The sequence below is a fragment of the Rana temporaria genome, chromosome 6 (assembly GCF_905171775.1).
Source record: "Rana temporaria chromosome 6, aRanTem1.1, whole genome shotgun sequence".
NCBI lineage: Eukaryota > Metazoa > Chordata > Amphibia > Anura > Ranidae > Rana > Rana temporaria.
The window spans coordinates 15,685,919-15,710,035 of NC_053494.1; the positions used below are offsets into that span (position 1 = coordinate 15,685,919).

The 24,117-nt window shown below is 45.6% G+C and overlaps 1 protein-coding gene across 1 annotated transcript in view; it reads right to left on the minus strand.

Annotated features, from left to right (window-relative positions):
* The window catches only part of LOC120943170, a 41,918-nt gene that overhangs the window by 12,220 nt on the left and 5,581 nt on the right, over positions 1–24,117 (minus strand). The window contains exons 3-8 of the mRNA XM_040356308.1: positions 22,401–22,433; positions 18,235–18,318; positions 14,391–14,464; positions 13,080–13,155; positions 8,442–8,484; positions 6,439–6,552 (exon numbers count right to left, since the gene is read on the minus strand). Of these exons, the coding sequence (XP_040212242.1) occupies positions 6,439–6,552; positions 8,442–8,484; positions 13,080–13,155; positions 14,391–14,464; positions 18,235–18,318; positions 22,401–22,433 (424 nt within the window). The remainder of the gene's footprint in view (positions 1–6,438; positions 6,553–8,441; positions 8,485–13,079; positions 13,156–14,390; positions 14,465–18,234; positions 18,319–22,400; positions 22,434–24,117) is intronic.

Sequence of the window (24,117 nt, forward strand, 5' to 3'; positions counted from 1 at the left end):
GCGGCGGCTATACTTTAGCATTGGCTGCCCCTACTATTAGAAGGGGCAGCCTTGCGCTAAAGTTGCCGTACGGAAACTCCGTACCTGGCTTGCGCGGGGCCCGCGCAAGTTTGTGAATCAGTTGGTAGTATGCAATTTGCATACTACACGCTGATCACAATGGGAGCGCCCCCTAGCGGCCCACGCAAGAATGCAGCCTAAAATCTGCGAGGCATAAGAGCCTTATGCGGCGCAGATTTTAGGCTGCAGTCGGTGTAACGAGGTTCCTGAATCAGGAGCACTCGTTACACCGGAGCAAGTAAGCAATTGCGCCGTGTAACTTATGGTTACACGGGCGCAATTGCTTCTTGAATCTGGGCCAGTGTGTGAGAGGAGACAGCAGCAAAAGGAGCCAATCAGTCCATGTGCTGACAAAAAGCATGCTGATAAGAGAAGAGAGCAGAGTAACAGAGAGATGACCTCAACACTGCGCTACTTCTTCTTTCACTGTCCATTCACAGCCTGGGGCTGGTTCAATATGATCTGGACTGAGACTCAGAGAAAGTAGGTTAAATTAAGCTGGGCAAGTGGCCATTAGACTGAGGGCATCTAGTGGCAGGAAAAAGTACTGCAGGTGAAATTTCTTGATTGAAGGTAAACATGACAGCAAGTGCTGGTTGGTTCTGTTTGTCTTTAAATAACTTATTAAAGTTTTCTTGTTATTTTTGGCTGAAGCTCTGCTTTAAGAATTTTCCTATTACTTCCATCCCAACGCAGAGAGAATGAATCTCCCTAATAGGAACACAGCTAGAAATACAAGCCTGACAGGGGTTCTAACCCCTCACCACTCTATTCAAAACGAAAATAAATGTTGCTTTAGATACACTTTAAGCGTTGCTTGTTGTGACCGCCGCGGTTCCAGCGTGGAAGGCGTGCTTGCGTGCTGCTCTGCACTGATTGAAGTAGGAGAGAAGCCCTGCAGGGGAGCTCCCAGCGGCTGCCAACACTCCGATTCATCAAACGCCAGACAGGACGGTCTGCATGAAACATCTCAGCAGAAATATACACACTAGACATGAAAAAGATGGCCGTGTCCCTCTCTCTCTCTCTCTGTCTGTTAAAGGCGTATCTTTTGCGCTTGCATCAGCATTCTCTACTTTATTTTCTCTTCTTTGTTTTTTATGAGTCGGAACTTGAATATAATGAATTGTCATTTATAATCATGTTATAAATTTTCATGGGCACAATGCATAGGGGGTTGCAGGGGATGTGTATGGAGCAATTAGTCTGCACTTCCCATTTCCAAACACCCACTGAGGCTATTTTTTGGGTATTCCAAACTCTTCTCAGGCCAGCCAGGGATATATACGTCAGTTCTGGGTCTGTTCCAAGGGGGGGGGCATTCCCTGCTGGGTTGGGATGAGTGGCAGTGCTGGGGGGGGGGGGGAGTTGGGATAAGTGGCAGTGCTAGATGGGGAGTTGGGATGAGTGGCAGTGCTGGTGGGGGGTGGGATGAGTGGCAGTGCTGGTGGGGGGTGGGATGAGTTGCAGTACTGATGGGGAGTTGGGATGAGTGGCAGTGCTGGTGGGGAGTTGGGATGAGTTGCAGTACTGGTGGGGAGTTGGGATGAGTGGCAGTGCTGGCGGGGGGTGGGATGAGTGGTAGTGTTGGTGGGGAGTTGGGATGAGTAGCAGTGTTGGCGGGGAGTTGGGATGAGTAGCAGTGTTGGCGGGCAGTTGGGATGAGTGGCAGTGCTGGCGGGCAGTTGGGATGAGTGGCAGTGCTGGTGGGAAGTTGGGATGAGTGGCAGTGCTGGCGGGGAGTTGGGATGAGTGGCAGTGCTGGTAGGGAGTTGGGATGAGTGGCAGTGCTGGTGGGGAGTTGGGATGACATATCAGTGTTTTGGCGGGCAGTTGGGATGAGTGGCAGTGCTGGCGGGCAGTTGGGATGAGTGGCAGTGCTGGCGGGCAGTTGGGATGAGTGGCAGTGCTGGCAGGCAGTTGGGATGAGTGGCAGTGCTGGCGGGCAGTTGGGATGAGTGGCAGTGCTAGGTGGGGAGTTGGGATGAGTGGCAGTGCTAGGTGGGGAGTTGGGATGAGTGGCAGTGCTGGTGGGGAGTTGGGATGAGTGGCAGTGCTAGGTGGGGAGTTGGGATGAGTGGCAGTGCTAGGTGGGGAGTTGGGATGAGTGGCAGTGCTAGGTGGGGAGTTGGGATGAGTGGCAGTGCTAGGTGGGGAGTTGGGATGAGTGGCAGTGCTAGGTGGGGAGTTGGGATGAGTGGCAGTGCTGGCGGGGAGTTGGGATGAGTGGCAGTGCTGGTGGGGGGTGGGATCAGTGGCAGTGCTGGTGGGGAGTTGGGATGAGTGGCAGTGCTGGCAGCATTTCGCACTAGGGTTCAGTGCTTAGTCATAACTAAGCACTGAACCCTAGTGTGAAACGTGTCAGCTATATACCCCACTGTTTGCTGTGCCTTGTAGTGCCTCTTTCCCTTTTACCAATAAAGTCCACCTTTTTAAGGATTTTTTTAATGTGCGGCTGTCCATATCTTCCCTTCAAGTTTTGCTTCGTGCATTGCCGGCACCCATCTGGGTCTGAGTGGACATTGATTGCACAGTGCACTCACCTGGAGCGGAAGTCTTCTCCTCTCTGTTTACCGCATTTAAGGACAGTACGCTACAATTTACTGTATATTTGTTTTTGGGTTTGTAATCCTTTAACAGTCTCTGCTCCTTCAATTTGACAACAATTGTCATCTTCTAGCACGTAACTCAGACAACTAACACGTCTTACACTTCATGACTTAAAAGTGTTACTAAACCCAGGACCCTGCATTCACTATATCTGGTCTCCCCAGGACCCTGCATTCACTATATCTGGTCTCCCCAGGACCCTGCATTCACTATATCTGGTCTCCCCAGAACCCTGCATTCACTATATCTGGTCTCCCCAGGACCCTGCATTCACTATATCTGGTCTCCCCAGGACCCTGCATTCACTATATCTGGTCTCCCCAGGACCCTGCATTCACTATATCTGGTCTACCCAGGACCCTGCATTCACTATATCTGGTCTCCCCAGGACCCTGCATTCACTATATCTGGTCTCCCCAGAACCCTGCATTCACTATATCTGGTCTCCCCAGGACCCAGCATTCACTATATCTGGTCTCCCCAGGACTCTGCATTCACTATATCTGGTCTCCCCAGAACCCTGCATTAACTATATCTGGTCTCCCCAGAACCCTGCATTCACTATATCTGGTCTCCCCAGGAAACTGCATTCACTATATCTGGTCTCCCCAGGACTCTGCATTCACTATATCTGGTCTCCCCAGAACCCTGCATTCACTATATCTGGTCTCCCCAGGAGCCTGCATTCGCTATATATGGTCTCCCCAGGAGCCTGCATTCACTATATCTGGTCTCCCCAGGAACCTGCATTCACTATATCTGGTCTCCCCAGGAACCTACATTCACAATATCTGGTCTCCCCAGGAGCCTGCATTCACTATATCTGGTCTCCCACAGTACACAGAACATGGAAATGCAACTATTTTAGTAAATATAAACTGCTAAATACCTTTTCTCATCAGCAGTATAGAGCAGTCTTGTGACTTCTATCAGTGTCTGGTTAAAGCTTGTAGGAGGAGTTTTCATTCTAGTCTGACTGTCCTATGAGTCTGCATGACCCCTGACCCTCTGTCTGGACAGTGCTCATTGGCCCTGTGCTGATCACGTTAACTATACCTCCAAATTTTCAAACTTGAGAATGAGGCACACTTGGGGAGGTAGAAGCCTTTGGCGCGCAAAGCCGCAGCAAAAAATGGGTTACTCACTTTTGAATTCTGAAGCACATGTGACTGCTGCACAGACCTCCTGCTCAACAGGTCCCAGTCTTGGCTTCCAGGATGGCTTCAGCTATGCCTAGCTGAGGCTGAAAGGGTGTGAGGCTTTAGCTGCTTCTGGTCTCTCTCTCTGGTTCTCCTACTTTGTCTTTTGCCCAGGGGCAAAGACCCCGTAGCACAGAGGTCTTGTTCAGGCAACTGGATCCTCAACTCTGCTCTTCCTGCTGCCAGGCTCCAGAATATTCATGGCCTATCTTCCCACCTTCTGGGCTGTACCCACCCAGTGATTGGAGGAGGCTCCATAAATATTCAGGCCTGATCTCTGTTCCTCCGCCCTCTAAGTTCTAGAACCTTTCAGCCAGTTCCAGAAACCAGGAGGAGGTAATGCCAGGCTCCAGAATATTCATGGCCTATCTTTCCCACCTTCTGGGCCGTACCCACCCAGTGATTGGAGTAGGCTCCATAAATATTCAGGGCTAATCTCTGTTCCTCCGCCCTCTAAGTTCTAGAACCTTTCATCCAGTTCCAGAAAACAGGAGGAGGTAATGCCAGGCTCCAGAATATTCATGGCCAATCTTCCCACCTTCTGGACCGTACCCACCCAGTGATTGGAGAAGGCTCCATAAATATTCAGGCCTAATCTCTGTTCCTCCACCCTCTAAGTTCTAGAACCTTTCAGCCAGTTCCAGAAATGAGGAGGAGGTAATGCCAGGCTCCAGAATATTCATGGCCTATCTTTCCCACCTTCTGGGCCGTACCCACCCAGTGATTGGAGGAGGCTCCATAAATATTCAGGCCTAATCTCTGTTCCTCCGCCCTCTAAGTTCTAGAACCTTTCAGCCAGTTCCAGAAACCAGGAGGAGGTAATGCCAGGCTCTAGAATATTCATGGCCTATCTTCCCACCTTCTGGGCCGTACCCACCCAGTGATTGGAGGAGGCTCCATAAATATTCAGGCCTAATGTCTGTTCCTCCGCCCTCTAAGTTCTAGAACCTTTCAGCCAGTTCCAGAAGCAAAGAGGAGGTAACAGAGACATTTGGAGCTCTAAACAGCATAACAACAATTAACCCCAGCTCCTCTGCCTACAGAGGAGTTAAAAGTAAATTCCCCTACTCTAAACACGTGAGGGTGTTACACTTGTGAACATGATCTGAGGGCAACTAAACCCCTTTTTATGAATCAAATTATCCCCATGTCCCTCAGTGTTTTCCAGTAGACCATCGCCAATATCCATCCCTTGATCTTTATTTATTTACGGGCTCAGCAAAAAAATCGTTGTGCTTGGTTATACCTTCTAACTCCACTATTTTTCTTTTACGTTAGCTTGTGAAACTAAGTTCCTAATATTTACGAGTTGAAATAAAATTGCAAATACAAGGTAATTATTGAGCGTGATCTGTTTATTTTATGGGTGTCTAAGTCAGTGTTTATCTTAGAGCGCACACACCCTATAAATTGCCTTTAGAAAGCAATAATACACAGGGTGACATCTGTCGGAGATGGGAAGAAATTGGAAGAGGATCGTGTTTGCTCTCCGCTAATAACTCTATAAGTGTCGTAGCTTGAATGAGTTCAATAGAAATAAACTGGACAAGCCAGTTGTTAAAGTGAAAGTGTGGCTTTTTTTTTATTTTAGGTAGACAAGTAAAAGTGATTGCACTATAAGCATAGCTGTACTTGTAATGCAAGTGGCCTTGTCCCCCATTCCCCACCTGCATAAGAAATCGCGTTATGTTCTTTTCTTTCCAGGTGATGTGGTTGATGCAGCATGGCCTAGGGTCTCATAAGATTCAACTTTACTTACTTGTGGCATTTACTGGCGGACAACATGCACATCTATCCCAATTCATTGGGAGTAGGCGTTCCTATGCAGAGGGGAACATGATTGACGGCCGGCTATGGCGCGCCACGCCTTGCCTTGCCGAAAATAGCCGAAATAGGACTTGGCTCTTCACAGCGCCTGCGCAGTCAGCTCCTAGTCTGTGCGCAGGCGCCGTATAGCGCCGTGAAGAGCCGAGTCCTACTCCGGCTATTTTCGGGAAGCGTGACGCGCCATAGCCAGCCGTCAATCATGTTCCCCTCTGCATAGGAACGCCTATTCCCCGCGGGAGTCAGAAACGAAACTAATGGATTAAACTGTTAGTACAGCACAAAAAAATAAATAAAGGCATACTTTAGCTGACGCTAGTATGCTGGATGGCATGGTAGAAAGTTGATTTTTAGGGTGAACCTCCGCTTTAAGATGCTCTTCACCTCCGCAAACGAGACAGCCGGTTTCTTCCAGGCCCTTGCTATATTGCTAACGACTCTCATGATTAACGAGAAGATGTCTAGTATTCTCCATGACTCCCACACCAAGTTCCTCAATGTTTGGGGCCTGTGGTGATCTTACACATTGCAGCGAATAAACAAATGGGTGGCCAACTTCTGCTTATAGGAAAAGAGGCCTGGGGTCGGGCAGTGGAGTGGAGTAAGGCCAATTTGGCATCCTTGCGGCCGGATATATGGAAGAGAGTAGACAGAAGACCAAATACCCTTGACCCGAATCCCACCAGGCGGGGGCAATTATTGGTTAAATATTAAAGTTCATACTACCAGCTGTCTTCACACTTACCTTTGTCCTGACTTCTTTGTGATTCCACCTTCTTTATCTGAGATGCCCTGTTAAATGAGATTCCGCTGAAGGTGTGGTCAATAAAAGAGTCCAGGTCCCCAAGCTCATCTGCACCTAGAACCAAAGGGGAACCATCATTAGCAGGGAACTGAGACTAACATAGTTATCTTACTGTGGAGATTAAAGGGTTAGTCCACCCTGATCTTCTGCCTATGCTGGGGGTTATATCATCGAATAGCTTCCGAGATTACCAGAAAGCACTATAGCCCTGAACGGGAGACACATAAGGTGGGTGGAACTAAAAACTCAGGTTACCAGTACACGTCAACTAAATCTAAGAACGTGGATTTGTAATGCATATGGGGGAACAGTCTACCAGTCCAGGGCTTCTTTTCGTCATTACTCTGGCACACTGGGCCTTCTATATTTAAAATTCAATAGTTGCCTAGAAATTAAAAAATTGGGGACACCATCTTCTCTTCTCTGTCTGTTAACTTGGGGGCTTAAGAACAAAGTATACCCACCAGGTATTGTTTGGTTTTCAGGAGGAAGCTGTACTACATAAATAAAACTTGTGTAAATGCCGCTAAACTGATTATACAAGCAGCCTAATTAAAGTGATTAATGGCCTTGATATTGAGCGCTGTTTAGAATAATCTGGCCTCGGATGTTCTAAAGCAGTGATCTCCAAACTATAGCCATGGGGCTTTGCATGCCGTTACCCACACCCTTGCGGGTAACATTATTCCTCCCACTGACACCAACAATGGGGCACTATTCCTCCCATTGATACCAACGAAGGGGTACCATTCCTCCCACTAATACCAACAATGGTGCACTTATTCTCCCACTGATAGCAACAATGGGGCACTATTCCTTTCACCGACATCAATGATGGGGCAATATTCCTCCCACTGATACCAATAACGAACCATTATTCCTCCCCCTGATACTGATAATGGGGCACTATTGCCCCCACTGATACCAATGATGGGGCCTTGTTCCTCCCACTGTCACCAATGATGGTGCATTATACCTTTCACTGACATCAATGATGGGACACTATTCCTCCCTCTGATACCAATGATTGAGCACTATTCCTCCCACCGATACAGATGATGGGGCACTATTCCTTTCCCTGACACCAATAATGGGGCACTACCCCCCCCCCCCCCACTGGTACCAATGATGGGGCACTATTCCTCTCACTAATACTGTGAAGTACATCGGCCTGTGTGTGTAACTTGCTGAGCAGATTCTGGCAGCATTGCCAGCAACACTGGGGACACAGAGTGGCAAGGGGACATAACAAATACCAACAATGGGGCACTATTCATTTCACTGACACCAATGATGGGGCACTATCCCTCTCACTGATACCAATGATGGGGCACTACTACTTCCACTAAAACCAATGATGGGACATTATCTACTCCCACTGACGCCGGGGCATTTTATGCTCCCACTGGCCACAGTCTGGTCCCCCTAAAATCTGAAGGGCAGTAAACTGGCCCCCTTTGTTTCTAAAGTTTGGAGACCCCTGTTCTGGGGGCAATAATGAGTTTCTCATTATCACTAGAAGTGGGATGACTCCAGTCTCTGGAGCCTGGGCAACTCATTCCAAGATGGTTGATATTTCCAGCCCTTCTGGATCTACCTGTCTGTCTATAGTCACCCTTCCTTAAGAAGCCTACCTATAGAGAAGGTAGAAGGTGCGTTACAAAGGACCATACCAGACTGTAGGGAGTGGAGGGATTATGGGAACTAAGCCTAAAGTTTTTCCCTTTAATGACGGCTTCAGAGAGGGCTTGACAAGTGTTCTGCTAGTAGAAAGGAATTTTGTGCTCTCGGCTTTTGAACGTCTCTCAGTTTTTCGTCACAGATTACTGCCCACCGTGACACAAAACCATTTTGCTACCAGCGTGCCACGTCTGCGCTATAAATCTCTGGAAATAGAAATAGCGCTGAAGCATGTAAATCCACCGACGGATCATTCGTTTTACCTTCGCTGCAGTCCAGTCCCCGGGTCTCGCCGGCAGGGTCAGACTGTAGAGGAGAAGTTTGTAAACAAATGAAATAAAGTTACTGTGAAGATAAAATAAAATCTATAAGACATTGCAGACTGCTGACTGTGCTTAAAGGGGTTTTCCACCCATTTTTTAAGTTTATTAAAAGTCAGCAGCTACAAAAAGTGTAGCTGCTGGCTTTTAATAAACTGACACTTACCTGCTCCAGCGTTCCAGCGATGCGCCGGCCGGGGCTCCGCTCCTCTCCCCCCCTCCCCGGCCGGCGTCTTCATTGTCACTGTGGGCACCCGGCCGTGACAGCTTTCGGCTTCATGGCCGGGCACCCACTGCGCATGCGCGCGCGGCCCGGCGCTGCGCTGTTTGATTGGACAGGCGATCGCCTAGGACCTGTCACGTGTCCTAGGCGATCGCCTACAGGGAGGGGCTGCCAAAAGGCGATTAAGCTTAATCGCCTTTGCAGCCCCTCGGGGGAAGGAGGAAGTGGAACAGGAAGTCCCCTTCTCCTGAAGCCCCCACTCCCCCCCCCAAAAAAATGACATGCCAAATGTGGCATGTAAGGGGGCGAGGAGTGGGTTAAGAGGAAGTTCAATTTTTAGGTGGAACTCCTCTTTAAAGTGGCCCTCTACCCATACTATGGACTTTTTCTTTATATATACCGTATATATTCGAGTATAAGCCGACCCGAATATAAGCCGAGGCACCTAATTTTACCGCAAAAAAATGGAAAACGTATTGACTCGAGTATAAGCCTAGGGTGTCCATGTGCATGCCTCACTGTGCCCATGCCTGACTGTGCCCATGCCTCACTGTGCCTCATTTTGCCTCACTGTGTTCTTGTGCATGCCTCACTGTGCCCATGCCTCACTGTGCCCATGCCTCACTGTGTCCATGCCTCACTGTGTCCATGCCTCACTGTGCCCATGCCTCACTGTGCCCATGACTAGACTGACCTTTAACATGGGAGTCTATGGAAGGGGTGCCCGGCTTTGAAAAATCAGTGCTCCCAGCCAGTGGTCCCCCAGACAACAAAATTTGCACACTTGTAGAGGAGAAATAGGGCTACATGTGTGCCAAGTTCTGGGGTCCAGGGGACCTACGACTGTCTGGTTTCCCGGGTCCCCAAAATCACCAGAGAAATTACCGTTTAACATGGGAGTCTAAAGTTTGCACACTTGTAGAGGGGCTACATGTGTGCCAAGTTCCGGGTCCAGGGGACCTATAGCCGGCCGGTACCGAGTCCCCAATGTCCGGGAGATCAGGCGCAAAAAGGTGACTCGAGTATAAGCAGAGGGGGGCATTTTCAGCACAAACAAATGTGCTGAAAAACTCGGCTTATATACGGTATATATATATATATATATATATATATATATATATATATATATATATATATTTACATATTCCTAACAATATTCTGCATTTTGGAAAAAAAATATATAAATGTACGCACGCTGATTAAGAAGAAATGTAATTTATAAGTTCAACCACAATCATTGGATCGTGAGAGCAACGCACAGGCTCCTGCAGACTATTCCTCCGGCCATAGGTCCTTCCCAAGGTAAGGACCTTCAGTTACGGGGGCTGGTGGAAGTTATCAGTGGACTATAACTGCAGTGAGATCTACGAAATCTAAAGATCTACAAGTCTCTCTGCTGCAATGTGTAGTGATCTCAATGCGTATAGTGGAGTCCGATTAGATAATTGATATTTAGGTGTTAGTATGAGGATTATAAATTTGTTGTTCCGCAGCAACACACCAGGCTCTCCAGAGAATGCATTTTATTTAACTTCCAATAACGAACAAAGTCCACAGACGATACAAAATCCAACAGAGCATATAATTCAAATCTCTTCCTAGACCCGTGCCTCCATATCAGAGAATACATAGAGGATATATTCTGATCAATTCTAGACCTGTGCCATATTCATACAGAGAATACATAGGGAATATATTCTCAGAGACAAGACTGAACTCCAGGATTATAATCCCTATTCACTGAATAGCTGAGCAATTTGATTGGCCGTCTTTGATCTACATCCTGTCTTTCAGAGTGACAGGTAATGACCCCAGCCGGAGTCACTAATTAGTATACATCCTTGCATACTAATAAGCTCCCTCTAATAAGTAATTAGATTACATGTGGCCTGAGTAATGGTTTGTTTGATTGGTTTGATTGGTTTGATGTGTAAAATAGACCCATCCTGTCTCTTTGGCTATTGACAATCGACAAGCGTCTTTTGATGTGTAACATGCAATTACAGGTTTGATGTGTAAAATAGACTTATCCCGGACTGAAATCTGGCCTGGTCAATTTTGGACTTACAACATATATACAGGGCTCAAAATTTCAAGCCCTGAGCTACTAGCCAGGCCTCAAGAGTTACTCGCCACCAGTTGCCCCACCTAATTCATACACTGCTCCACGCCTAATTGCGCCCCTAAACACGCCCTCGTAGATTATCTCATGGAATGACACTGTTAAATGTTTTATGCAGAATCAAGTTACACAATTAAATATTACCAAAAACAACTTTAACAAAATGGGACAGGGCACTGGGGACAGACCAGAGGGACAGGGCACTGGGGTCAGACCAGAGGGACAGGGCACTGGGGGCAGACCAGAGGGACAGGGCACTAGAACTGGATCTCTTCCCCATTCTCTTGCTGTCTCCTCTGCAACTCCCATCCATCCTCTCTCTCCCTCTCCATCTCATCATCAGGAGCCTGTGTGTGGGGCTCCACGCTTGCATGTCCCCACTTCCCCCTTTTATTCAGGCTGGCAGTGAGGAGAGGAGCTGCAGCACAGCGGGAGGGAGTACAATCCAGCGCCGAGATCCACACAACTGCACAGCCGTTGACACCATAGCACAGCGCACACTGACAGCTCACAGCACACATTGAGACCAGTCTGCTCACAGTGCTCAGGCTAAACTGCTGGACACCTACATAGAGCACAAGGAGAAGAAAACTGTACAAACTAGAAGGCTGCCGCTGTCATGTCAGGGCAACTTTCAGTGAGCGCTGCACTGCCTACCTGGGACACCCGGAGTGGTAATATTCGCAATCCTCCACCTGACTCATTACTTCCTGCTCCCTGCTCTCTGCTCTCCAGCTACATTGGTCGGGGGGAGGGGGCAGGCTCAGAGAGGTCATACTGTTAGGTCCCATGGCTTAATGAGAATTGTAAGGAGAGCACCTGTGTACTGCTCTGCCTGTGCGCGGCTCACCAGACTACTTTTCCCGAGCATGCACCTTTCCTCTTCGGCCGCCAATCGCATCGGGGCTCTAAGTGTAGGCACAGATTGAAGGGACATTGGTCATGCAGCCCTGTCATCACTCGCCCCCAGCTTAAATTCACTCGCCAAATGCTAGCAGGCGAGTGGAAATTTTGAGGGCTGATATATATATATATAACATCCCACATAAATCGGCCAACATATTACAACATATATTACAACACAGTGGTAGATGGTACTTGTGGTCTCCCCATTCACAGATCTCTGTGCCAGATCAAAAAATTACTGGAGCCTGCCAGAAGAAAAACAGTAGGGGGGGAGGGGCGGATTGGGGGTGAGGGGATACAGACAGTAATCATGTTTCAGGTTTAAACCCTAAATATGGGTGAAAAATTAAACATGGTCAGAAAGGTGAACTTAAAAACAAGCCATCACAGACCTCTGTAGTTGCACTCGCTGTGAGGCAATTCATCTTCACGACAGAGACCCTGAAAGCTTACAGCGCCTGTTGTTTGTTTATAGTAGAAGGATGATAAGCAGTTAAGTCCCTGCAGCCAGCAGAAGCAAGGGAAGAGGCGCAGCAATTTCAGTGCCTCTGTTTTGGACTTTGAAGATTGACTTCTCCATAGTACCCACAGCTACAGAGGTCAGTGGTCTCTATATAAATATTTGAATGTCTATAGGAAAAAATAAAAAGGGCGCACCAGCCTTGTGCATTATCCTTTGGATATACTGTATTTTATTAAAAGTAGATAAAAGAAAGACTACTCACAAACATAGGTGGATAGCTCACAATGTAAATAGTCTCCAAATAGCAGCAATTTCTTTAAGACAGATGAACTCCAGATGGCCACGGAGGAGATATCAGGGGCCACTGCCAGCTGACGCGTTTCGAAGGGTTACCTTCTTCCTCGGACCCCAGCACTATGTTTAAATGTGCATAGCCTGGCCCCATTTCTTTAAGCTCTATTATTTTACTGAATGCTAATTTAATCCACAGTAGCAGGCTTTTGACAGTGTATCCGGGAAAGACAACAGCCTTTGGTTATGTGATTCTGTATGATAACAGGAAGGTCTTACCGCTGTGAAACATTTTAATATCCCGAGTGTTATGGTGGTCTTAAAGAACCAAGAAGAGCCAATTCTTTTCTAATGGCTGAGTCTAGGCGCACAATTTCCCTGACACTGCAGTTCTTGTTGTCTAGATTGACTTTCCAACTAAAGCTAAAAATGAGCTTGTAACATTTGTAAAATCTATGCTAATCATATCAAATCTGGAGATTCAAATGGGAACTTATGTGCTAAAATACATGGGGGATAAAAATAAGGAAAAATGTATCCCACACAGAGATTGGGTAACAGTCCAGTTGTCCTCACCTTCCTCATCCAATCACAGATCCCCCGATTGGCATCCACTACTTTCTCCCGCACCACAGGGGTGTCTGATGTCCGCCTGGCAAAAGGATTAGTAGAGTTATTGACATTTACCCAGCAAGGCTTGCCCATACCAGCCAGATTCTACCTTTTTGTGCTTCCATCTCAGTACAGGAGAATGAAAATAAGAAACCGATTGGCCCTGAGTTTGGTCTGATCTATATAGATGTATATAAAATGCACTTTTTATCTACCAAAAAGTGTTTTCCTAGCGCTAAACCTTTCATCTGATTTCAAAATTGCTGCATTTGTAAATTCCAAAAGCCAATATAAAGGAATAGTAGTGTAAAAAACAAAGCACTTGTGGGTTTAACCAATCTTGTTTCTTTGTACAATTCTCCTTTAAGGGGGCGTGGCAAGGGGTGTGTCCTATGCCTGCATACTTTTGCTGATAGGTGTCCCTCATTCCCATCTCAGAAAGTTGGGAGGTATGTAATATAAGAAGTACTGGTGTAGTTTAGGTGGGAGGAAACACAGAGGCCCAGATTCTCAAAGGAGATACGACGGCGTATCTCCAGATACGCCGTCGTTTCTCTGAGTCTGGGCGGTCGTATCTATGCGCCTGATTCATAGAATCAGTTACGCATAGATTTCTATTAGATCCGACCGGCGTAAGTCTGTTACGCCGTCGGATCTTAACTGCATATTTACGCTGGCCGCTAGGGGCGTGTACGCTGATTTACGCCTAGAAATATGTAAATCAGCTAGATACGCAAATTCACGAACGTACGCCCGGCCGACGCAGTACAGATACGCCGTTTACGTTAGGCTTTTCCCGGCGTAAAGTTACCCCTGCTATATGGTGTCGTACATGCGGCGTACCAATGTTAAGTATGGCCGTCTTTACCGCGTCAAATTTTGAATATTTTACGTCGTTTGCGTAAGTCGTCTGTGAATGGGGCTGGACATCATTTACGTTCACGTCTAAACCAATACGTCCTTGCGGCGTACTAGGGAGCAATGCACACTGGGATATTCCACGGACAGCGTATGCGCCGTTCATGAAAAACGTCAATCACGTCGGGTCACAAGTTATTTACATAGAACACGCCCCCCTGTTCCAAATTTGAATTAGGCGGGCTTACGCCGGCCTATTTACGCTACGCCACTGCAACTTACGGACCAAGTGCTTTGAGAATACAGCACTTGCCCGTCTAAGTTGCGGAGGCGTAACGTAAATAGGATACGTTACGCCTGCACAAAAATACGCCGATCTACAAGAATCTGGCCCATAGACATCAAAGTCATAGATACCTTTTCCTGATCGATGCCATTTTCTGCTGTAATACCTTCATCCACTTCCCCCGCTCTGTGTTACTGTCTGCAGCCTGGAAACATAACGGGAAGCAAAAATACAGGAGTTAAAAATGGAGCCACAATGGATAAAAAACACCAACGATAACTGTAGCAGAGCCTACGGCTTGATCACACCTTTTCAATAAACAGAAAAGTACATTTTAACTATACAATACATTATTACTAATGACACTGTTCCCACCGAGGTTCCAAAGTTCCCAACTGTCCCTCTTTCGTAATGAGATAGGAAGAAGTTCTGGACAGCCAGAACGGACAGAAGAGCTGACGCGTTTCACACTATCGAACAGTGCTTAATCATAGCACCTCTTTCATAACCAGGCCCTTCTGTTTTTCTTTTTGGTTTGGTGCTATTAAAAAACAAAACAAAAAAGGAACCAACCTTCAAAACTATTAGAATACATTACATTTTACTGTGGGACCTCAGATTACGGGCATAATCCGTTCCAGGACAATGCTCGTAATCCAAAGTACTCGCATATCAAAGCGAGTTTTCCCATTGAAGTCAACTTGAAACGAAAATAATTTGTTCCGCATTGACTTCAATGGCATGCAATACCGCATGCGGCCAGAGGTGGGAGGGGCACCGGAGAGCCTCAGAAACTGCCAGAAAGGCCCGAGGACACACTCAGCTGACCTCGGCAAACCTAGGAAAGACTCAGCTTCCGAGGTTTGCTGAGGTCAGCCGAGCTGTCCTCTGGCCTATTTGTGAATTTCCGAACTGCGTCATTCGGCTCCGCTCGGCTACGGTGCCCCCCCCCAACCTCAGACCAAACGCGGTACTGCACACCGCTTTGGCCTGAATCGTGCTTGTTTTGCGAGACAACACTCTCAAACCAAGTTACAATTTTTTTGTATTGCGAAACGCTCGTTAACCACATTACTCGCAATCCGAAGGTTCCATTGTATTTTGTGCCCTAAATTATTAACATTGATACTTTCAAGGGTTTGTTCGTTGGCTTCTATCCTTGTCCATTTGTCAATAATTCTAACATCTGTTTCATCTTTTAAAGCTAATGTTCTGTGTGCAGACACCTTCAAGACTTACCGTGGTTGTCAAATTACAAGGTAAAGGGGGCCCTTAATGTTTAGAAATAATGTTTATTACATGACAGAAAACTGACATAGACTGAAGGCTTCCTAGAGGAAATGGTCAGAGATTGTTCTTCGGGAGTGGTTAGAGAAGTCATGCTGTAGGAGACAGTCTGAGACTAGGGACTTGTTGAATTAAACCAATAGACCTAGGGGCAGATCCACGAAGAAGTTACAATGGCGTATCTATTGATACGCCGCGTAACTTCTATTTTGCTCCGGCGTATCTTTGTTTTGTATCCACAAAACAAGATACGCCTGAAGCTGGGCTAGATCTGACTGACGTACGTCTTAGTACGCCGTCGGATCTAAGGTGCATATTTACGCTGGCCGCTAGGTGGCGCATTCCGTTGAATTCCGCGTTGAGTATGCAAATTAGCTAGATACGCGAATCCACAAACGTACGTCCGGCCGGCGCATTTTTTTACATCGTTTCTGTAAAGCTTTTTTCGGCGTAAAGTTACCCCTGCTATATGAGGCGTACTCAATGTTAAGTATGGACGTTGTTCCCGCGTCAAATTTTTAAAATTTTACGTTGTTTGCGTAAGTCGTTCGCGAATAGGGCTTTGCGTAGAATGACGTTCACGTCGTAAGCATTGGCTTGTTGCAGGTTAATTTCGAGCATGCGCACTGGGATACCCCCGGGGACGGCGCATTCGCAGTTCAGAAAAAATGGCATTTACGTTGGGTCAAGTAAAATTAACATAAAACACAACCACATCTTTAACATTTAAATTCCGCGCCCATACGCCGGCAGATTTACGCTACGCCGCCGTAACTTTAGAGACAAGTGCTTAGTGAATACAGCACTTGCCTCTCAAAGTTGCGGCGGCGTAGCGTTAATACGTTACGATATGCCTGCCGAAAATTACGATCTGCTACGTGGATCTGGCCCTTACTAGTATTAAGGGCCCTTTTACAAATCAATGCCCCCTCTACTGTGACTGGTGGAGCAAAAGGGTTGCACTTCAAACATCAAAGGGCTACATGTGGCCCTTAGGGCACTGGTTGGGCACCAGGGCATAGTGCCCCTCCAAGATTCGAGAATGGAGGTTTTGTACCCAAGTGTTAGTTCAGCAATGCATTCTAAAAATCTTGTTCACAGCAGCCTGGGTGTGCTACTATATACATTGGTTGTAGAGAGGGTGACTAGACATCCCCGGTTTCCAGGGACAGTACACGGATTGAGGACATTGTCCCCAGACCAAGTCTGTCCCCGGTTTGGACTTGGGCTGGGGCAATTTCAAAGACAGTGCAGAATAAAAAAAATCTGAATTACACCCCACCCCCCCCCCCCCCACTCTGCCGCTCCTACTAGCTTAGGGTGTATTTAGGGTGTATTTTTTCCATTATCTGTGCCCCTTTCTGATGATCATGTGCTGGTCGGAGCGGAGGGAATATTTCTTCAGTTTCGGGTGCATGCCCATTCATCTCCACTCGCATGTTCTTCTACCTTGGCTTAAGTCCCGGCCAGCCGCCTGCCTGCTTATCTCCTTGCCTTTCCTGGTAGAGTGATCTTCCTCCGCTCCCCACCCAGTAGTAGCCGGGGGCCCGGAGAGTGAGACTTGACAGGCTGTGAGGCGGGCAGCATGGCGATGGGCAGAGAGTCGCTGATTGCCGCCATTACTAGTAAAAAATAAAATATGTCCCTGGATTTCATTTTAAAAATCTGGTCACCTTAAAGTAAGAGGAGCCCTTCAGGGGTTTCATCACACAGCTGTGAATAGACAGTAATCAGGGGCGGACTGACCATTCGGGCACTCGGGCACTGCCCGAGGGCCCCATGCAACTAGGGGGCCCCATCAGTAAAACCAGGGACAGTATGTAAAAATCTGTGTTTTTAAAAAAATCCCAAGATTATAGCTGCCCCGCCTCTCCAGTAACTTTTCAGTGTGTGTGTGTGTGTATGTATACTGTGTGTATGTATACTGTGTGTGTGTATACTGTGTGTGTGTATACTGTGTGTGTGTATACTGTGTGTGTGTACTGTGTATGTATACTGTATGTGTGTATACTGTGTGTATACTGTGTATGTATACTGTATGTGTGTATACTGTGTGTGTGTGTGTGTGTGTGTGTGTGTGTGTACTGTGTGTTTCCTGTGTATGTATACTGTATGTGTGTATACTGTGTGTATACTGTGTGTGTGTGTACTGTGTATGTATACTGTATGTGTGTATACTGTGTGTGTGTGTACTGTGTATGTATACTGTATGTGTGTATACTGTGTGTGTGTGTACTGTGTGTTTCCTGTGTATGTATACTGTGTGTGTGTGTGTGTGTATACTGTGTGTGTGTGTACTGTGTGTTTCCTGTGTATGTATACTGTATGTGTGTATACTGTGTGGCCCCATAATCTATTGCCCGGGGGCCCCATGAGTTGTCAGTCCGCCCCTGACTGTAAGGTTCCCTTAATAAAGGGTGTCCAACATGCACTCCAGACCCACAACTAATGTTCCAAAAAGCTGGGCCACAAAGAGTGGATTAGGACCAATAGTTTCACGTTAATTAGTCTTTTGCACCATTGAACATGGTAAACATCTTCTAGGATGCAACAGTCTTTTATTGCTGCCATTCGTGGGCCTCTATGCCAGAAGAAGGTCAAAGAGTAAGGAGCACAGGGCATCTGATTGCGCTAAATTCCTAAATCACCAACGTTCGGTATGCTGGAGAACATAACTAACCAACTTACCAATAAGATTACTTTCCCGTTCCTCAGTGTCACCTCAATGGGGTATCGGGAACCCATGATATCCACACAAACAAGTGATGTCACCTGATCAAAGAAGGAACACAACACAATCATTGGCATATCTGTGAGAGTTCTCATTCATCCAGATCTTGGTATATCTAGTAGTAGTTATTCTCATTCAACTGGAAGCTTTCTGTAATGTTGAAGGTCACTGCTAATCCAAACTGTTTATCCAAGTGACTTCTTCAGTCACGTCTTCTTCAATCCAAGTCTAGTTAAACAAGACCAATATTACTGGATACGGTCATTGGATGACATTTATCAAACACACCCTCCAATTTCTGGTGGATTTCTATATTTTATTTTAACTTAAGTATTTTTTATGTTATACGGTTGTATTCCTTTTTTTTTACCAGTTCTACCAAAATTGTGCATTTTTAATAAAGGACATTGGATAGCAACTGAAAGATCCAAAATAAAGGTGTTTTGTAAACCATTTTCAACGTAAACATTCTGTTAAGGACTAGAAACCTATCCTACCTAGACCAAGGTTAGGGCCCTTTCACACAGGCTTTCCGATAAAGTCCGCCTGTCAGTTTTTCAGGTGGACCTGATCGGACCGTCCATTCACTCCTATGGAGCGGGAACAATTCAGCAGTGACATGTCCACTAGACATGTGCAATTCGTTAAGTTACAAATTCATTTTTTAACAAATTTTGACAAATTTGTTAAAGCGGGGGTTCACCCTTAGAGGGCACTTTTCCCCCTTCGCTTCCTGCTCGTTATTACTAGGGGAATCGGCAATTTATTTTAAAATATGTGCAGTACTTACCCGTTTACGAGACGCATCCTCTCCGTCGCTTCCGGGTATGGGCTTCGGGAATGGGCGGTCCTTCTTGATTGACAGGTTTCCGAGAGGCTTCCGACGGTCGCATCCATCGCGTCACGATTTTCCGAAAGAAGCCGAACGTCGGTGCGCAGGCGCAGTATAGAGCCGCACCGACGTTCGGCTTCTTTCGGCTACGAGTGACGCGATGGATGCGACCGTCGGAAGCCTCTCGGAAGGCTGTCACTCAAGAAGGAACGCCCGCTCCCGAAGACCCATACCCGGAAGCGACGGAAGAAGATGCAGCTCGAAAACGGGTAAGTACTGCACCTATTTTAATATAAATAGCCGATTCCCCTAGACCGAACGAGCAGGAAGCTAAGGGGAGATTTTTTTTTTTTTTTTAAATGGGTGAACTCCCGCTTTAATTCTGAAATTTCCGAAATTTAAAATTTCCGGATTTTTGAATTTCCGAAATGTCAAATTTCCGAAATGTCAAATTTCCGAAATGTCAAATTTCCGAAATTTTGAATTTCCGAATTTTCACATTTCAAATTCAGAATTCCTAAATATTGAAGATTCAACATTTCGGAAATTCGAATTTTGGAATATCAACATTTTCGGAAATTAGAAATGAGAAATTTCGGAAATTCGAAAAATTCAAAGAAATCCATAAATAAAAATCATAAAACTGAAATAATAACTAACTACCCTATTTATCGGCGTATACCGCGCACTTTTTTGCCCTAAAAATCAGGGCAAAATCGTGGGTGCGCGATATACGCCGATACCCGCTTTCCCGCGCCGAGTTTGAACACTGCGCCGGCATATACCGAGCGCAGTACACTCGTGTATAGTCGGGCAGGCTCGGCTCCTCTCGCGCTCACGTCCTGGACACACAGGACGAGAGCGCGAGAGTAGCCGAGCCTGCCCGACTATACAAGAGTGTACTGCGCTCTGTATATGCCGGCGCAGTATTCAAACTCGGCGCGGGAAAGCGGGGATCGAGCGGGGAGGACGCCGCAGAAGGAGGCCGGACCCGATGAAGAGGACACCCGAAAGCCGCAGACGGACGCCGGACCCGACGAGGCCGCCGATGGACGCGGCACAAGACACCAAAACTGTAAGTGCTAAAATGTTTTTTTACAGGAATGTCGGGTCCACTTTAGGGGTGCGCGCTATACGCCGGAGCGCGCAATACCCCGATAAATACGGTAATAATAACTATTACTAACTATTAAATTATAGGTATTGGAATTTCCTTTCAAATTTGACTGTAAGTGAACGTTACGAATTAATTAATTAATTACGAAATAACGAATGCCGCATCTAAATAGATGGAATGTAAGGAACTAATAATAATAATAATAAATAATAATAATAATAAATAATAATAATAAAAACGTTTTATTATTATTTATTATTAATTTGTTCCATTCCATTTGTTTAGATGCTGCATTCGTTATTTCGAATATTTTGTAACTTAAGATAAATTTGTATTCGTTACGTTCACTAACAGTCAAATTTGAAAGGAAATTCCAATACCTATAATTTAATAGTTATTATTAGTTAGTTATTATGTTGAAGTTTACTGATATTCTTTCTTTTTTTCAGATTTTCTGGTTTTCAAAAATCCGGAAATTCAAAAATCCAAAATCGGTAAATCGGAAATTCCAAAATTTGAAATTCAAAATCCAAAATTCACAAATTCAAAAATCTGAAGATTTGGATTTTTAAAATTTCCAAATTTTGAATTTTTCTAATTTCCGAATTTTCAAATTTCTGATATTCCGAATTCCGAATATTCGAAAAAAGCAAAGCAACAAATGAAACGAAAACAAACACATTTTTCGGCAGTGCACATGTCTAATGTCCACTGACCCCCTCTGCTATCCGATCAGATCCTGTCTGTAAAATCCAGATGGATGGTGACCCTATTTTCCACCCGTCTGGTGGATGGGATCGGTATAAAACAGACCAATGTCCCCATAGAGGAGAGCGGGGCTCTGATAGGTCTGTCTCTGCACAGTGAGCGGAGACGGACCTGTCATCCGCCTTCTCAGTGGAGATCAGCGGAGCGATCCCCTGCTGAGTAAAGCAGAGTCCATCAGAAGGACCCATGCAAGAACCCTTTTGAACCGACCCATGCAAGAACATGTATTCCACTTTTGATAAATAATTATGAAATATGGATGGACTGGTTTCTTTTTCAACCTTACCAACTATGTAAGTACGAATATCTTATCTTTACTATTTCCTGCCAGCAAGTAGAGCTCTAAGCATGTTTTCTTTACCAGGCTAACACTAACTGCTTTGCTTAGAACTAAATAGTCAGGCCCAGATTCACAAAGACTTACAACGGCGTATCTCCAGATACGCCGTCGTAAGTCCGAATGGCCGCCGTCGTATCTATGCGCCTGATTCATAGAATCAGTTACGCATAGATTTGGCCAAGATACGAGCGGCGTAAGTCTCCTACGCCGTCGTATCTTGGGGTGCATATTTACGCTGGCCGCTAGGTGGCGCTTCCAATGATTTCCGCGTTGAATATGTAAATGAGCAAGATACACCGATTCACGAACGTACGTACGCCAATCGCAATTAGTTACGCCATTTACGTAAGACATACGCCGGCGTAAAGATAAAGCTGGTCTCTAGGTGGCGCAGCCCATGCAAGGTATGGACGTCGGAACAGGCGTATCTTTTTACGTCGTTTGCGTAATAGGGCTGTGCGTAAGTTACGTTCACGTCGTAGGCAGTGTTCGACGTATCTTAGGCATTCTATCCGACTCATGCGCACTGGGATACAATGCGCCGTTCGTTCAAAACGTCAATCACGTCGGGTCACGATTCATTAGCATAAAACACGCCCACCTCATCACAATTTGAATTACGCGTGCTTACGCCGGCACATTTACGCTACACCGCCGTAACTTAGGACGCAAGTGCTTTGTGAATACAGCACTTGCCTCTCTAAGTTGCGGCGGCGTAGCGTAAATACGATACGCTACGCCCGCCCACACTTGCGCCGAATCTAGGCCTCAATGCTCAAAATGAACACAGAGCTCAATAAATCTTCATGCTGTGTTGAAAAGGGATTTCACAGAGATTCATTAGGAAAAAGATCATCTGTGCTCTCTGTCTAGCAAATTGAGGTTGCCTTAAAAAAAACAGTGTCACAGGTGCACCCGGTATTAAATATTGATTTAAAAATAAAAATAAAAAAATCATATAAATAATAAAACCATATAGAACAGTTTAAAAATAAAAAATATATATACAATAATGTTAATATGTACAGCTTCCTTGAACTATAGAGCTTGGACAGCGAACACTTACATCGTGTAAATTTATGGTACCCCATAGCTCCCCCTAGAGAGGAAAGAGAGAAATACAATCAAAGGTCTTGTAGTATAAAGATGTACTTAGTATAGGTTTGAGCTGGCCTGTTGGGTTAGCACACACCACATCCACTGTTATTAAATAATACTCAAAGTTTCAAGTAGATTAAAGACATACTTGGACTTTTAAGGAGCTACATAATAACAGACTGTTATTGGTTTTGAGATTATATAACATAATAAAAAACCTTTTTACACTTAATCACGCACCATTCTTATGACTCTATATTTATATTTATATATATATTTTTTATGACAGAACTGTCTCTCTCAACTACCAATGAGGCTCTTTTTTGGACATTTTCCAACTCGTCACTAATTATTAACGCTTCTATAAATAATCTACTTTCAAGCACATCCTGCTATTTGTTATATGGTATGCATTGGCGCATCGTATGCGTTGTTTTTCTCTTATTTTACCTATTCACGTTTTTGTGGTGACAGGTGCTACCTAATTTTCCAAAACGCACACACCCTCCTTTTTCTTTTACTGTTACTGTAGTTTTCTTTTTAACCACTTGCTTACTGGGCACATATACCCCCCTCCAGCCCAGGTGAAATTTCAGCTTTCGGCACTGCATCGCTTTAACTAACAATTGCGCGGCCGTGCGACGTGGCTCCCAAACAAAATTGACGTCCTTTTCTCCCCACAAACAGAGCTTTCTTTTGGTGGTATTTGATCGCCTGTGCGGTTTTAATTTTTTGCGCTATAAACAAAAAAGAGCGACAATTTTGAAAAAAATACAATATGTTTTACTTGTTGCTATAATAAATATTCCAATTTAAAAAAAAAAAAACACATTTTTTTTTGCTCAGTTTAGGCCGATACGTATTCTACATATTTTTGGTAAAAAAAAAAAAAAATTGCAATAAGCGACTGGTTTGCGCAAAAGTTATAGTGCCTACAAAATAGGGGACAGAATTATTATTTTTTATTATTATTTTTTTACTAGAAATGGCGGCGATCTGCGATTTTTATTGTGACTGCAACGTTATGGCGGACACATCGGAAACTTTTGACACATTTTTGGCGCCATTCACATTTATACTGCGATCAGTGCTATAAATATGCACTAATTACTGTATAAATGTGACTGGCATTGAAGGGGTTAACACTAGGGGGTGAGGAAGGGGTTAAATGTATTCCCTGCATTGTGTTCTAACTGTAGGTGGAGGGGGGGGTGACTGGGGGGGGGGGGTGACCGATCTGTGTCCCTATGTACAAGGGACACAGATCGGTCTCCTCTCCAGAGACAGCACCGCTGTCTCTGTGTAAAACGGCAATGAGAGATGATCTCATATGTTTACATATGAGATCATCTCTCATTGGCCGCACAGATCGCATCGCAAACGGCCACTCTGATTGGCCGCTCGCGGCGATCTGTAATTGGCTCTGTCAAGGGACACGGCCAACACAGAGTTTCCCCGCTGCGTGCTCTGGAGCGCGCACGGGGAACGCGCAAAGGGGCGGACGTCAATTGACGTCCACTTGGATTTTCGGATCCGCGCTGTAGCCGTCATTTGACTATAGCGCGGATCCCAAGCGGTTAATTGATTTTTATGTATTGTATGTTTTTGCTTCTTTAACAAACCCTCACGGGTTATATGTTCATAAATTTATTTGTACTTTTATAATTGGTGCCTGCAAAGTCCAT